Source organism: Hesperophylax consimilis, chromosome 18, assembly GCF_061612785.1.
Source record: "Hesperophylax consimilis isolate HC1 chromosome 18, BYU_Hcon_1.0, whole genome shotgun sequence".
Taxonomy (NCBI): Eukaryota; Metazoa; Arthropoda; class Insecta; order Trichoptera; family Limnephilidae; genus Hesperophylax; species Hesperophylax consimilis.
The window spans coordinates 16,717,139-16,734,218 of NC_142853.1; the positions used below are offsets into that span (position 1 = coordinate 16,717,139).

Consider the following 17,080-nt stretch of genomic DNA (forward strand, 5'->3'; position numbering starts at 1 on the left):
TATTTTGTATAGGTATAGGTAAATTATTGCAATTAATTTTCCTTTTCATGTTTAATATTAGTTCTTATTGCATTCCTTAATTTCATTTTTTTTGTTATTTCATTAAAATAATGTAATGTTTTTAAACTTTATTGTGTGCTAAGTAAGATTTATAAAATATTTATATTTATGGAGATGGAAGAAGAAATAAAAGCCATATAAAATATGTTTGTTTTATCTTTATTGTTATGAAAAGGTTATACAATAAAAACAAAATAGTAATGTTTTATTTCGGTGAATAAACCTTTATAAATTGTAGGTAATAAGTGCTACCAGCAACCATTCATATTGCACATTGCATTACATATAATATGTATTATGTAATAATTAAGCTTAAACAATAACAAGCTTTGCTCCCCACATTACACATTACACTTTAGTCAACTATTTCAATTCCAGATCAACAAAAACAGTTAAACATTAAATCACAAAGCAAGTGTGGTCCTTGTCAGAAACCAAATTGCTTTTAATTTTTCTAACAAACATGGTTTATAAAATACAAATACCTAAGTTTTCTAATTCAGAAAATGACCCGATGCAAGACCAGCCATTATCACATCGTAATGGGAATGAAATTGAATGAATTTACAAATAACACAAAGAAATATCTATATAAAGTTGCTAGCCCAGAAGACTAGTAAAAATTTATTTAATAATTAAAAGGCAATGTAGTTATTGTACGCACTTATTTCAATTTGCTGAATTATTTCAAAGATTTCATTTTAAATTGGTCTACTTTAGGTAGAATAAGTAACTTGGTTTAGAATATATAGTAAATTTTGGTTTTGAATAATTATACTAGTAGGCATAGAGGAAGATAGAGATGTAGAGATCTATTTTTTTCTATTTCAAGCTGAAGTGAAAGTGACATATCGACCAAAGATTATAAAAAAAATCTTTTTCCAAGTACTTACTTTGATGAAGAGTAATTTATTTGTGACCCGGTTTTAAAATGTATTTTGTCACAAAACTATGTGATTTTGAAATGTTTTTTTTTTTTTTCAGATATTTATCTCAATACATTTTTTGCAGCAACTTAATTTCATCAATTTGAAATGATTACCGTTGGCTTGCCACTCCCTAAAGAATAATAATACTATAGTTTCAAGAAACAAATGTGCTAGAACAATGTTTTTGTAAAAGTTAAAATGTTTAAAGAAAACCTAATACTTTCTCGGTGTGAGAATCTAGCTTTAAAACACAAATAAATAAATAAAAATTTTACACTAAAAAAAAACAATGAATGAATATAAAAACGGTACATACATATTATTATTTTGTGATATTTCAAGGCATGAAGTTCTAAGCAGCACAGAACGTACTACTAACATTAAAAAGCTTTATCTTAACTTACATTAAATTTTACTCTCAGAGCTGCTCTGTTATTTATCAATATTTCAATAATGATTGAAGGAATGGGGACTGTAACATTCACAATAATTTTATGAGTAGGATTGAGAACTCTATTATTGCAGTGGCTTGGTGTATTAGATTCAACGAAAGCACAGACTGTACACATTGTGCTTCATATATGTAAATGACACCAACAAAATACACAAACTTTTGACGCAACCAATATCTTAATAAGACTGTAGGCTATGTGCCAAAATGACCTTATTTCTGTTAGTCAAGGAGAACAATGATAAGATTCTGTAGGCTGAATCTCAAAATAGCCAGCTTCCTGAAAGTCTAACTATTACAATGTGATTCTGTAAGCTGATTGTCAAAATGACCTAATTTCTAAGAGTCTAGCAGGTATGATGACAAGACTGAGGCTGGCTGCCAAAATGACTTAATTTCCGACAGTCTAGAGGTATGATTACAACACTGGGTGATGGGTGCCAAATGACCTTATTTCTGAAAGTCTAGCGGGTTTGATGACAAAACTGGGAGGAAAAATGACCTCATTTTTGACAGTTAGCAGTACAATGATAAGAATTTGTAGGCCGATCTCCAAAATTAAGTAATTCCTGACAGACTTTACTAGAGAGGGTTATCGAGTGGAGAACTTATATATCAATGACATCACATTATTATGTCTTATGCAAGTATTAATAATATTTTTTACATGCCCCTAACATATCAATACTAGACAATAAAATCATTAATGAATAAAGGATTAACCTTGTTTTAAAAGTGTGTAATTTTTTAATTATTATTCAGCTTGAATCTTACATTACAGTTTGCACAGAACCACCATTTTTAGCTAGGTACATATTCATTTGCGGAATACCTACGTCATTTAATTCAGTTTATTTGTTGTTTTCTCGTGATCCTTTAATTAGTTGAGTATGTTAATCATGCTTCAAAATTGACAGTAATATAAGTACAATCTCTTTATTTTTACAATTTAGTACACATTACTAGGTAGGTACATCAAAACACTGTGCAGACCAATAATTGAATCCATATATTTGATAAAGCACTTTTAGATGTAGATTAGAAGGAGCAGAATAGGAGAGACTTTATTATATTAAAAAAAACATCCAGTTCAACTCACATGTTGTGATATGTAAATACAGTACCTAACATGACAAATTTCAATTGATGTCTATAACCGCTCCCTATATCTATATTTATTGGTTATTGACTGCATGTCACAAAGTACAATCATCCAAGTTAGCTTGTTGTGCTGTATCTACGTTGGTTAACTAAAAGCCATAGATAAATATATAAGTTATCCATGACAGATTATGACAATGCCTCTATTTGTTGGCAGAGTGCCGTAGAAGCAATCTTTCCGGTTGCTTTAATTTGGATAAATTGATAGCTATTGTTTAAAGGTTCCAGGTTATTATCAGAAAGTCATGATGCCTCTAGTTAATGCAGAATAATACTATACTGATTTAAAAGCAATAAATAAATTAGAAACGCCCTTTTCAGTTGCCTGTATTCATTTAAAAGCCATAAACAAAGTAGAAGCACCTTTATCAGATGCCTGTATTAATTTAAAAGCCATAAACAAAGTAGAAGCACCTTTCCAGTTGCCACTATTCATCTAAAAGCTATGGATAAATTAGAAGTACCCTTTTCAGTTGCCCATGTTCATTTAAAAGCCATAGATAAAGTAGAAGCACCCTTTCCAGAGGCCTCTATTTCTGTAAACTGAAAGCCAATGGTATCAGTGTGAGAATGTTCAAGTTATTGGCAGTAAGCCTTGTTGCCGAGGCTCAGACGCAGGTGATTGTGTTGGTCCGTGGCAGATAGCTGGATGTGGCTGCATCGATGTATCAATTAGTCAACTAGCGGTGAGGGGGTGAGGGCCCGCGCCGGAGGTGGCGAGGCGGGGCTCACTCCGCTACTGAGCACGGACAGGGAGTTTGCGCGCTTCATGCTAAAAGAAACAACGTGCTGATTATGTTAAGGGAAAGGCAAATAAAATCCAATCATTCACACAAAAAAACGGTAAAACAATTCCATCTTTTTTTTTAATCTTTTGCATCATCTACCTACAAAGCTTAAAATTTCATATTTTCAGCATCCTTTTGTTTAATATTTACAAGAAAGCAGGAATTTTTTTTGTATTTCTCATTAACATAAAATTTGCATAGAATTAATAGGTCAACTCAACTATTTCAGCTCATAGCTCCATTTTCATCATGAGCAATTGAGGCTTTAAAAAATCCTAGAAGTTACATTTCCATTTTTTACAATATGATTGCTGAATGAGAAAAAAATAGTGCTGAAACGGATGAACTATTAACCCGTCATATTATTCATAAAATATTCAGTGACAGACATAATTCAATGGATCTTAGACCTTCACCATTTAAACATAAAAAAATATTATGTGTGGGTGAATATGTATGAATGAAGAAAATATAAAACTCTTCATTTAAAACAGAACATAAAATCATTTACAATGTCAAAAAAAATTGTTATACTTTTGGGAGTATATACTGACTTAAGTCTCCCTATTTTATCGCCCTTTTAAATTGAACATAGTCCACGGTCTGTACGAAACTGCTGAACGCAAGACATTCCCATAGTATGAATGTGATTTTCGTACTACATATATATTGGTGTTGAATGAGCAGGGCCGGCCCTGAGCCAAACGGTGCCTGGTGCTGTATTATTATCATATAGGTATTATCTGTGCCTCGGTTCCTCGGTTCCTTGGCAAGTCAGCACCCGGAGCGGACTGCTCCAATTGCGCCTGCACAGGACCGGCCCTGTGTATAAGCGATATTAATACATCCTAGGGGTTAAACAGTTATTTTACAATCTGATTGTTAAGCTTTATATATTTTCTCATTCAGTTTACAGCATTATTTTAAGTCAAACAATTGACAGTAGAAAGCAGAAAACTTTTTAGAAAGAGTCAATCATTTTATCACCTGAATGCGGGAATATAAGGATTTAGGAATCGCAATACAAACAAATATTTTTACAAGTAAAGATTTTTTAAAGAAAAAATAACAATGCCGTACTTTTCACATTTGACACAATGTATGTTTTCAGCACATTTTGACACAATGTATGTTTTCACAAAAACGACAGCCGCGCACATAAGGTAAATTAGTATGCAGCAAGGGTATGTCTCCAAAATTCAGGTAACAATTTGATTGCAGATCAAAAGAATAGCAGTTGATCAGCCTCATGAGGACTGGACCAAAACAACTAAGAAATTCAATATCGAAGCATGGATACATTAACATACAGAGCACTTTTCTTCAACCCTTTCTCTAATATGCTTTGGTTGAGTATATTTGACTTGTGATGTGACAAAGACTACAGGTCTCAATTAAAAGTCTAATGATCACAATGAGGCATTCAAATTATGCATTAGTTAACTATTCTCGGTCCAACATTAGAACAACCCGTGGACGCACATGTCTCCGCCCCTTATCCCCCCTTCTACAAGGACGAGCGTTAACACATTCAGACCCACTACATTAATAAATTAATTATTTTATTTTATTTGTTTGCCGACAAATAAAACAAAAAATTAAAACATTTCATGCATTCAAATAATGATGATGATAGTATTACAATACATATTGTACTTTATTTGGTATCAGATTTATCAAATCGGCTAAAAATTAAAAGGCCATTCGAAACAAATCCTGCAGCACTTCCAATGTGTAACACTATTAACCGTTTTCCCTTACCGGCTGGATTAGGGGGTCCTACGGAAAGGCCGCGTGCGAAAGCATCTCGTCTTGATTTAACAGTATTATCAACCCAATTTTTTTTTCAATACATCACCTGCATTAATCCAGGTTTCATCGAGGTGGTATATCGTACGACCTTCCCTACGGTGTCTCTCGATTGCTCTTAAGGAATCTCTACGCCAAAGAATTAAGTCTTCACGCTCCATCAATAAACTGTCACGTTTTCGATTACAATATTGAAAACCCAATTCTTTGATTACCTTGTGGAAAGTGCTGCGCTTAAAATTTGGCAAGGAATCATTGTTATTGACATTCTCCAAAACTTTATTTATTGTGGGATATGCTTTTCCAAATAAAAAAGTGTGAATCTTTGATCTTTTGGCATTTTTATCGGCATATTAATTTTTTAAAACCGATCAACACCAACATTCACAAATTTTATACATATATTACCTATCTATATCCTTTAATCATAAAAATGCATTGTTGTGAATCGAATAGTCATACAAATAACACATAAATAATGTTTACGTGTCCTTTTTTGTTTTTCGTAATTGGTGATAATGAATTTGGACATATCGGCTGAACATTCATTTTATCGCAGGGTCTGAATGGGTTAATTTCTCTAAGCGCGGGCACTTAGAACGAAAGCCAAGGACATACTGAATTGTAAGCGGTAACAAGAATCGCAGCCGAGCGATGGTGAAGGAACGAAGCGGGGGGGGTGGTATGCGCAGAACAAACCTAATTTGGTACGCCAGCAGGTTGTTCTTAACTTGGATAGAGAATAGTTAATGTTAATATATCCAAGATGGATTGGTTTAATGTTGTTTACCTTTGGTCCGTGAAGTCTACAGCGCTTGCGGGCAGATTGGCAGAGTGGCGGTTACCAGTGAAGCGACTGATGAGCTTAGCGGAGGATCTCCTCAGGGAAGCTTTCAGCATTGAGAAGGAAGCACTCCGTTTCACCTCCCCCGACTGTCGTTATGCAATTTAACAATCAACTATCTCATTTATTTACACGACCCACAACTTTCCTAAATGAATGCCTCAAAAACTATCAAAAGAATGGTTGCTAGTAATCCAACTTGAAGATTTGAAAAGGATTCATATTTATTTTTGTTCAGTGTTGTTTATGCAATACTACTTGTAAGTAAGTTGAACTTTTTGTGTGCTTTTAACTTTCAAAAATACTTGCCATCTTTTTATCAGACATTTGTGAGTAATTTTGAAGTTTTGTGTGTTTTTTTGCTCTTTAACGAACTAATTTGCCATGGGTGAAACATCAAAGATGGGAAAATAATAATAAACATTTATAAAAATGCCAGCAAGCGAGGATAGTATCAAAAATAGTTAATGAAGTTGTTGTGGTCTTACTATGATAACTTGCTGGAGACTGTTGGCCGTCTCGATTTTGGAATAAAGCAAAATTAATCAAAAAAAATATGCGATGACACCAAGATGGATTGTTAAATTGCATAACAGCGACATCTATTATCCCCATTCCCTACTAAAGTGCAACTGAGCTAAACTCAGTGAAAGCATCGCTTTACACTTGCAACAAAGTATTGTAGCCCTCTTAAGCACAGAAGGGGTCTCTGAATTTCTGCTAATTAAATTGGAAATAGCTTTCAGTACAAAATTGTACTTTTACAAATTCATTTGTGCATATTGTAGATGGATTTCTGATCTTGTTCCATAAAAACATACGCTAAATGTGCAGTTATTCTATCTGTGCTTACGAGGGTAGAAGAACTTGTGTTTACTTACCAAGTTATCGCCGGGAGAATTACAAATTAGATCATTTTTGCCGTCCACCTATATCCAATTATCTTAGGAACAGAAATTCAATACCAGTTACTCTTACTACTAGCGCCCTTGAGGTGATTTTTCACGAAAACGGCGCTATATAAATTAGCCAAATATGTATTATTATTACTCGACACTTTCAATAATGTCCACTTTTTATTCAAATTAATTAATTGCATGATTTAATGGTTTGTCTTTATTTTTACCCTCAGGTTAACAGACCCATAAAATTGGACAGCGATTAACTGCTAAATCTCTCGTTTTAGCAACTAATCACCGTTTAGCTTGCAGATAAAACTTTAAAAAATTTATTACACTATCAAATAGCTAGCAAGATACATTTTGGTTTTAGAAAATTGTGAAAATTATATCATCTAGGTATGTACATACATATAAGCAAAGTCACATTGCATTGTTATATAGAATAAAATTTTCACGCTCGACACCTGTCATATGGCATTGACGTGAGAGTAATCATAATCTTTATAAAGAAGACAAACATTCTCGGGTTACGAATAACCAATATTTGATAATCTCCTAGCAACAGTAAGCGGAAAATGGGCCTGTGTCGTGATGGAGGACTTGGCCAGCCAAGGAATTGAACTCACAAGCCAGACGCGATGCCAACTCAGCCACTGACCGGTCATATATATCACAGGTTAATATCACTTAGGGTTCAAACCGGATTAAGCTGGTAAAGGAAAACTCTGCCTAAGGTCGTTCTTCCATAAGGATAAGCAAATATTTGATACTCGATGATGAAGTATCTCGGCGACTACCGCCATACATCTGAGCAGAGATTCGTAAATAGGCATATGTTGCTGACATTATATAAACTCGAAAGCGACGCCAGTCTCCCGCTACGAGGCGGTGAGTTTGTTGCCGCTGACGTCATTGGAGTTTATATTACTAAACATTCAAAAGCAAAATAATAATTCGGTGGTGTTGATTCATTTTGACTCATATTCCGGATGTACAAAATTAAATAGTGGTCTAAATGCTTATTTTTACAATAATTTTTTTTAAATACAAATGATTACGTGTATGCATATAGGCAGTATTAATACATGAATGCTTAAAGAAGCACGGCTAATGCGTGCACATATTTTGCAAAAGTAGCTTTCCAAGCTAATTCCCTTTTATATTCCCATTGTAATCTATCTTGCCAAGTCTTATTTGCAAACATAATATTATCATGTGCTTGATAACAAATTACATATTCATGGTCTGCACTTTAAATATTAAGAAAATCTTGCAGTTGAACATGAATTCTCTTTTATTAATCCTTGTAGGCCCTGACCTTGGTAAAACTTTATTTCAAAAATGGACACTTATAAGTCCATGGGTTTCAAAAACGGACAGCTGAATTGAGCTGACATAAGCATTTTGAAATGAACATTAAATAGTATTAATTTACAAAAACTAATTTATGCTACGTAAACATTATTTAGTAAAAAAAACACTTATATATCGTTATCGTATATCGTTTTCCTACATTATGCGAAACAAAAAATCGTCTACTGAAAAATTTCTAAATGGCTCATGTCCCACTTTCTAAGAGCTCCTCAAATATTCAAACATTAGATTCTTTAAATTCTCTTAATCATTTTCAAAGTAAACAATATTGCATATTTTATTAAATGCTAATCCTTCTTGCCTTCAGCTGTGGACCCCCCGTAGTGAAGTGTTTTCTTTCCAGTGAAAAGTTCAAGTACATATTGCCCTTAACCATAAGGACTGACTGTACAGCAATTTAAAACTATTTATGTAGAAACTATTCACCAAGTGTATAAATCCGCTTCCAAGTGTGTTACCACAAGTAGATCCACAATACAGTAACTGGGCATGCAAAAAGCTGTGTGCGAAAATTAAATAAAAAACATATTTAAAATAAATATAGAACATTTTTATTCAATTAAATTATAATACAAAATATTTTTACAGTGCGTGCAAAGAAAGTGAATTATGTCATAGCAAAATAATAAAAAAAAAAGAATCAAAATAAGTGCGAAATGTCAAAAAAGTGAAATGTTAATTTATACAAGTTGATTTACAAACGACATCCCAATAACTAAATTCCATTGGCAGTTTTTGTTATAAATATAATATAAAATAGGCAGGTGGGGACAATGTAAGTCTACAAGTTTAGTGAACATTAACCAAAATATGGTTTAGTTAACACAGATTTACACTTACCCCACCTTACTTTATGTGAGAAATAACATCTCAGTTATTTGGTTCTGTGACGGAAAAAAATCAATTGTCACCAATAAATTAATTACAAAAAATTATGATAAAACTTTAATTCTAGATGAAATCAAACAATGATAACAAATTTGTACAGACGAAGGTTCCATACAATATAAAATAATTGATTCTTTACATTGTTTCCAAGAGTTCAATTGATGGTAAAAATTGTTTTAAAAGATTTAAATTTCAATTACATAATTTCACTCTACGGACATTTTGATAAACCAATAAGCAGCCTTTGCAATAAATTGAATGAAAATGTAAAATGCAAAAATAAATGCGTTTAGTAGCAAAAATGGCTACAAAATTTGTCTTTATGATAAAATTATACAAAAATATATTAAGTGTGTTGAAGATTTCCTTACGAACGAAAAGAGCTGTCGGTTAATTCACCTTAACTTGGATATGTTGACGGTTATATAGTTTAAAGCTAATGTAACTGTAAAAATATATTTATAAAAAAATAATTTCTCATTGTTTGTAATAAGACCTTTCAATGAAAAGGTTGCAATTATTTGAGATTGCTGGTGAGATTATGTATGGGAACCGTTAGAACAAAACATTTAAATAGGAAATACTGTGAAAAAAGGGGTTTACAAAACAAAACAATTAGAAAGTTTATTCTAAAAAGAGTGGGATAAATTTAAAAAGCTGTGAAAAAATAAAATAATATATGAAAATTCATCAGATTGCACAAACAACATGGAATGAGGGATTACTCACCTGCTTCATTTCATTAATAAGTGGCCAACATTATTATTTCAAAACTAATACCAAATCATAATGAATAGCCAAAATAATACATAAACAGAACAAAATGAAATGGATGCACATTCAATATTTTGGCGCTTTAAATTGATGACGACTTGCTATATTTTATAACCTAATTAGAATTATTATTATTAAATATACTAAGTTAAAATTCTTAAAGCATACTCTATGTGTATTCTCATTGAAACCCATTTAATCAAGAATCAATAAATTAACATTATTCCTTAAAACAGGGTTATCTTTAATCAATTTGTCAATTTTTTACAGATATTTTTTTTATGAATTCAATCATGTTTGACAAAAAATTGAAAAATATATATTTTTAATGACTTTCTCACATTAAGAAGTCATCTTATAATTATTTAAGTAGGGATTTAATAAGATAAGATAAATTAACGGGAATCAACAGTTCAATTGAATACTGATTGTAGATCAAATTGCTTAGCAAGAATGGGGAATAGTTACTTCTGAATAATATACGCAACATTTCACACACGTACCTCCAAACTTCAGGTAGTGATTATTTAACATAATCAAAAAAAAATTATAGTGAATTCCGCAAAGAGCAATAAATTTAAAGAAAAAATACAGGTTAGCCTAGCTTTACCTTTATAAGATTATCCGTGTCAAACATATTAGTGTTTGTGTTAGGTTATAACAAAATAATAATTAAACTGATATTCTCTTAGGAAAAACGGTTTAATAAAGGTACGTTAAGATCTTATAGATAATCAACCCCTGAAGTTTGGCAGTATAAGCGAGTAAAACACGGCATACATTGCAGAAAGCGCACTGATTGAATATAGCACCATTGAACATGATCATTCAAAATTGTCAAACATATAAAAATCCAAACAGCAAATGGATCTTTAAAATGTCGTTTCTAGATTAATGAGAAAATTGTGGAGTCCTAAGTCATAAATAATTAGATGGATGAGAAATGTAAGATGAGTACAAAAGAGTTAGTTGTTGTGACTTGAACTAGACTAAAGTAGTGTTATTGATGAGTGCCGGTGTGAATTCCCAGGGCATTGAACAATTTGGACTTCAGATTGGACCTAGGTTCCGCATTTGTGCCTCCGCCCGTCTGATAAATGCAAAACAAACAATAAAGAAATCAAAAAAAAGTCTTGAAAAACATAAACAGTGGCAATTATTATTACATTTGGAGAATCAAAACTATTGACGAGTTGTAAGTTGACGTGACAAAAAAAAACTATATTAACAATTTCAAAAACATCCAGTACATATTACTAATTCAAATTAATTCTGCAGCTACAAAGATCATACTTTCAGTCCACAATAATTAACAAATGATTTTTAAAAAATTTTAATTAATAAATTATTTATTTGGTTAAATAAATTATTTAGTTTTTAAATGTTTAAAGGGCCAAGCTTTCTTATAGTATAGCGCATCGTGCCGATAATAAACATTGAAAAAATATTAATGTTTTCATGATTTTGTGCACGATAATAAATGACAATTAGTATATGTACACTAATAAAGTCGAACTCCCAAAAGGGAAAAGTTAAGGCACAACACATAAAAGAACATGGCAGGTCTGAACGTTGCCGTGACAACAAGGTAGTTAGAGAAGTCACCAGGATAGTGAAATACGGGCATTCAATTCGGTTGAGGAAATCATATCTTTTCTCGTAATTAATATTGTTTATGAAGGACTTCACGAAATGTCTTTATCAGTAGTAGATTCTCCAAATGTTCAAAGTAAATGATAATATAAAATAATAATTAATCAAATAATATAATACTGGAAAGGGAATAACAAACCTACGATAACTAAATCGAAATATGTAGCAATAATACACAAATTTGTGCAAATATAATATAATCTAATAACTGCAGCACCAAAACTATTCTAAAATACACACATCACACAAAAACACACCCCGTAATGCTTTGCAAAATTAATTTCCCAGTTCAAAATAGAAAGGCAAACCAAATACTGTTTGTTTTCTGTCAGTTTTCTTCACATACCTTATATTATTTTGTAGTGTGTGGCAATTGACATATATAGAATCAAGCTGATGTGACAATCTGCTAAGTTAGGGATGAGACAATCTGTTTAAAGACTATGTCCTCTAGGTCTGAACTTACCAGGGAATGAGAATCATAAAGAGCCACGAAAAAGATCCAGAATTTATCCAACAAGACCCCAAAGAAGTTACATTCTAAACCTCAATGAGAGGAACTCACGCTTTGTAATTATTTGTCTTGTTGATTTGACTTTGTAAGAAAGAATCGGTTAAAACTCTGGATATTTTCGGGTGGCTGATGTGAGCTGACATTAGATAGGTAAGAGGCCTGGTGCTAACCTCCTCTGGCTGGTCGATGTGAACAGAGTCAATGGACTCCCGACTGCCCCTACGAGTCGCTCTCAGTTTGGCCTGTTTCACTATGTCCAAAGCCTGCAACGGGACAAACTTCAGTGGGAAAGTGGCGCCATCTAGCAAGCCGGGTTACAAACAGGTGGGAACACAACTTTATTCATGGGTGAACACGTGGTGGCACTGATCTCCCTCTTTACCAGTCTCCTCCCGCTAGTAGATTGATGGTGGGTTAACTGCCAGTTTTAGGTTAGGTGACTTGTATAATGCTCTGCGTTACATAACACCCTGTTAAGTTGCTTTATGCTAATATTATGACTAGTTAATAAAATAACCTTATGAAATATAATATATTATCATTATTAAACTTGGTGAGAGAAGGAACTTAAATCTTAAAAAGGACTAGTCCTTTGTATTAATGTACTTGTTTGAATTAATAACATGATTATTAAAATAAAAGTTAGCATTGTATAAAATACAGGCTCCCGACCTTTTTTTCCGAGATGCGGCCCCCTTTTAAAACAGCAAAATTAAAATATCCAATTAAAATCTAAATTGCATTTTCAGTTTAATGCTTAGATAAAGATATTGGCAACCTCTCAGAAAACAGTTAGACTGGGAACCAATGGTATAAAAGATTGAAAAATTATCAGTTCATCAGTAAACTTGACATGAAAACAATAAGCAAATAGAATTGAGCGACATTGGTAAAGAAAAATAAATTAATTAACAAATATAAAATAACACTTTTAAATATTTTTACTACATAGTAAGCTATAATGTAATGTTATATTGTTTAGCGCACTTTGCCTTACCCGCTCGGGAGCCATCTGTCTGAAATATTTGCAGTGTGCGACACAATTAATGTAAGCTAACGGTATGACTAGTAGGCTAGTAGACCAGTAAACTAGTAGACTAGTCGACTAGTAGTACAGTATTTATAGGTTATGTTTGTGTAAAAGTCCACACGCGTGGGAATACACTTACTTGTTGAACGTGCTGTGGGCCGCGTGCAAGAGAAAAGCTTCTTTAGTGGTGACACAATGTTAGTATGTATTGGTACTACGGTATTGCCGGAAGTGAGAACAGGAGCAAGAGGTAAGACGTTATATATTTTTTTATTTAATTTTACGAGCACACTTCATGTGTCAGGCTTAAAAAATTAAAATATATCTGTTGATATATTTTTGTTGTAAAATATATTTTATTCTATGCGATTTTTATACCCAAAATTGATTTTTTGTACAAGTACACTTTTGTACAAGTACACTTTTGTACAAGTACACTTTTGCATTTGCGACATGGATTTCTATCTACATTTTATACATACAGCGGAACCTCGGTTAAAGCGCATAACACTCGTTAAGCGAAAAAATTTTTACCATGTTAATCAATGTAAAATAAGATAATGCGTTACATGCCAAAAAAAGAATTGTGCGAGCTGTGGAAGGAAGTGATTCCTCTGTTCCGAAAGCATTTATTGCATTTTTCAACAATTTGCTCGAAAGAACACATTTTTGGAAAGCGAGCTCTGAAAAGCAACTATTTCTTTTTTCCTAACCCAAATATTAATGTTCTCAAAAATTTACATTAAATAATGTCATTTTTGTGAGCTCTGGAAGGAAACCGTTACGATTTTCCTAATGAAAGTATTAATTTTCTCAAATTTTTTTCAGAATCAAGTTCCTGTGAGTTACTGGAAAGAAATCATTCCTATGTTCCGATGCAATTATTTATGTTCTCTGAAATTAAAAGTTCCTAAAGAATCACATTCTTGCGAGCTTCTGAAGAGAAACCAATTCCATGTTCTGAATGCACATTCAGAAAACGGTCCTTGTCATTATGCGAAACAACGCTCATTAGAGGGTAATTTAAAATAAATTGTTTTGGTTGTTATGGAAATACATATCTCGCTATAGGAGATGCTCGCTAAGCGAAGTTCTACTGTATTAGAAAAAGTTAAATTAACAGCCATCATTGGTGTAAATTTTCATTTGTAGGATTAGCATTCAAATCAACCACAAATTAATTTTTTAAACTCTGAACAGACACAATAATAAAAAATTCAAAAAAAACATATTTATTTAAATTTATTTTGTTTAGAGACGACAAGACACTAGGGGTTTGCCTTTTGCCATGACTTTTGCAAAATTTTACAACTTTTTCAAAATTTAAAAAAAAAATTAAAAGCTGTCTGAAATTACTACTTAATACAGGCCACAGTTTTTTTTCCTAAAAGAACACATAATTTAAAAAATCTTTTCAAGTATAAAAATATCGCCAAAAACCATTTTTGAAATACCGACGAATCAAAAATAAGTTTATTAACTGATTGGTCATATTCTCACTTCATTGAATGCAATAATTTTAAATACTAAGCAAAACATTAGATTCAATATAATAAATATGTGCCAACAAAACTTTAATTTTAAAATACATAAAAAATGTTTTTACTTCAATTGACTTATTATTAAGATATTTATAATACAAGTTATCACAGAAAAAGAGTGAAGGAATTCATCGCTTTTTTGGTAATATTGGATACAATTTTATTGAATCAAATGCATAAAACCACCTCAAAACACCTGTTTTAGTTAAATAGTACAAAAGATAAATATTTTTATAGTGTATATAAATAAAACAGTATAATTTTATCTACTTTACTAAAATTACATATAATGATTACTTGCACCAAAAACCCTTACATGCAAAAATATACTGTGCCATTTCAAACCCACACAATATATATATAATTCACAAAAATATTGATAGATTATAAAAGAAATCACACAAGGATCTCGAATAAAAATAATTTATCAAAAGGATAGTAAAATTATAATTTTATGTCGGAAATCAAAGCCGACTAGTTTTTATTTACTTCAAAGCTGCCCAATTTTTAAAGGCTTTTGTATGAATGATAACTAGTTTGCTATTTTGTGCAAGATATCTGCAATCTCTTGGCATTACAACTGTGGATTTGTTCTAAAACATTAGAGTTAAAAATAATTAAAGTTAATACCTGTAATGGAGGTATATTAATTTTTATGCAATGAAACATATTTTTAAAATTATGTTTTAGCAAAAAACCACAGGAATAATTTTTTTTATTTTGTTTCAAATTATGATTTATGCCCCTCAACGCAAAACTACATGAACAATGGTACACTATAAGACAATTTTTTACACACATTATAAGTAAATAATGTGAGGAATTAGCTATAAATACTATCTTTTTCAGGTTTGTTTTTAAAATGAAACGTGTTGTTTATGTATTGATTTAAAAAATATAATTAATTAATAAAAAAAACACATTATTGTAGAAATGCGATAAATAAATATAATTAGGTAAGATGTTATCTGACTGTTTCGGACAGCCTTGCAGTGTCCATCGTCAGAGCAAATGATAACTCAAGAAGGAGGAATAAGCGCAACACGTTTTATTACCAAAAATAATATTTTATAATATAAATTTATGGTGACCGGGTATGTCATCAAAATGACAATTCAACACACCTCCAAAAAGTGATATAAACTCATGAAAAGTGATGACACAAAAACTTGGTTAAATAGGTTACATAAGTAAGTATTAAACCTAGTTTTTGTTTCATCACTTTAAATGACTCTATATCACATTTTAAAGGTGTGTTGAATTTTCATTTTGATGAAATATCATGGATCCTAAATTTATATAACGCAGTTTTGTTGTAGTTGACCTCAAATGCGCTATACAATTCATAATAACATAAAACGGTTGACAGAATCTTAAATTGCATCAGAGATAAAAAAACATGTTTTTAATGACAACGAAAATCAAAGTTTTCTTTCTCGGTACAGGAATCCCTAAGTAAGGAGGACTGCGAATATACTACCTGCTATATTATAGTCATTGATAAAAATAAAATAAAAATATCCTTATTAATAATGCATATAAAAAACTATCTTATAGATTCCCGATCCCCCTATTTACAAAACACGCAGTTTCACATTGAAAGACACACGACAAGTTCGAAACAAGAGTCGTCCGAGAGAAGCAGAGTTTCTTAGGTGATGTAAAATAGTAGTAAAAACCTATATAGTGTATTGGTGCGTCACCTCTTTGCGGCTCCGCATCGCGCAGTCCTCGAGGGTCTCGGCCGCCTCGTACTTGCCCTGGCGGCGGTAGAGGGCACCCAGGTTCTTGAGGGTGGTGGTGACGGTAGGGCTGTCAACCTTGGCAGCTTTGTGCCAGCCGCCGTACTCTCCGTAGGGGGCGTTCTCTCGCTGCAGGTGCTTGTTCTCTTCACGTTCCTCCGCCACTTGCCAGATCGGCTTGTTGTCACCTGCATTCACCACATATCATACATAAGAATTTCATAATACAATTTAATCCATCTTAAGGCTGGCTTACACACTAGGACTAATAGTACGTTTTATCAGATACGACAAATCCTATCAGGTAAAATGGAGCATGTAGACACCAAAAAGTATATCTTATCGAATCAATGAAATTCAAGGAATATAATCCTAACATAAGTTTTTCTTCTGTTTTGCGTGACCGATAAAACCATAGAATAAAGAAGAAAACTAGAAGTGCCTTCCATACACATTTGAATGGAAACTACAGTGCAACTGACTTAGTAACTTTTGGTTCTAGACCATTTAGCACGCGGTCTGTCTCTCTTACACTTGCCTGAAATTGTATATCGCCATCTCATTTGAATTTTCGTAATCATGGTGAAACATAGTTTTGTGTGGAAAATGATTTATATATT

At 32.2% G+C, this 17,080-nt stretch overlaps 1 protein-coding gene across 12 annotated transcripts in view; it reads right to left on the reverse strand.

The window, feature by feature from the left end:
• Window positions 1–216: 216 nt before the first annotated feature.
• The window catches only part of Klc (kinesin light chain), a 126,205-nt gene continuing 109,341 nt past the window's right edge, over window positions 217–17,080 (reverse strand). For 4 of the 12 annotated variants that reach the window (XM_089642643.1, XM_089642637.1, XM_089642639.1 and 1 more), the window contains 4 exons: window positions 16,422–16,648; window positions 13,317–13,328; window positions 12,318–12,410; window positions 10,524–11,070 (listed from right to left, as the gene is read on the reverse strand). In XM_089642643.1, the coding sequence (XP_089498769.1) occupies window positions 10,981–11,070; window positions 12,318–12,410; window positions 13,317–13,328; window positions 16,422–16,648 (422 nt within the window). In that variant the 3' untranslated portion in view covers window positions 10,524–10,980. Of the gene's footprint in view, window positions 3,374–10,523; window positions 11,071–12,317; window positions 12,449–13,316; window positions 13,329–16,421; window positions 16,649–17,080 lie in introns of those variants that run through there. The other 8 variants (XR_016303779.1, XM_089642642.1, XM_089642644.1 and 5 more) reach the window with 8 other exon arrangements.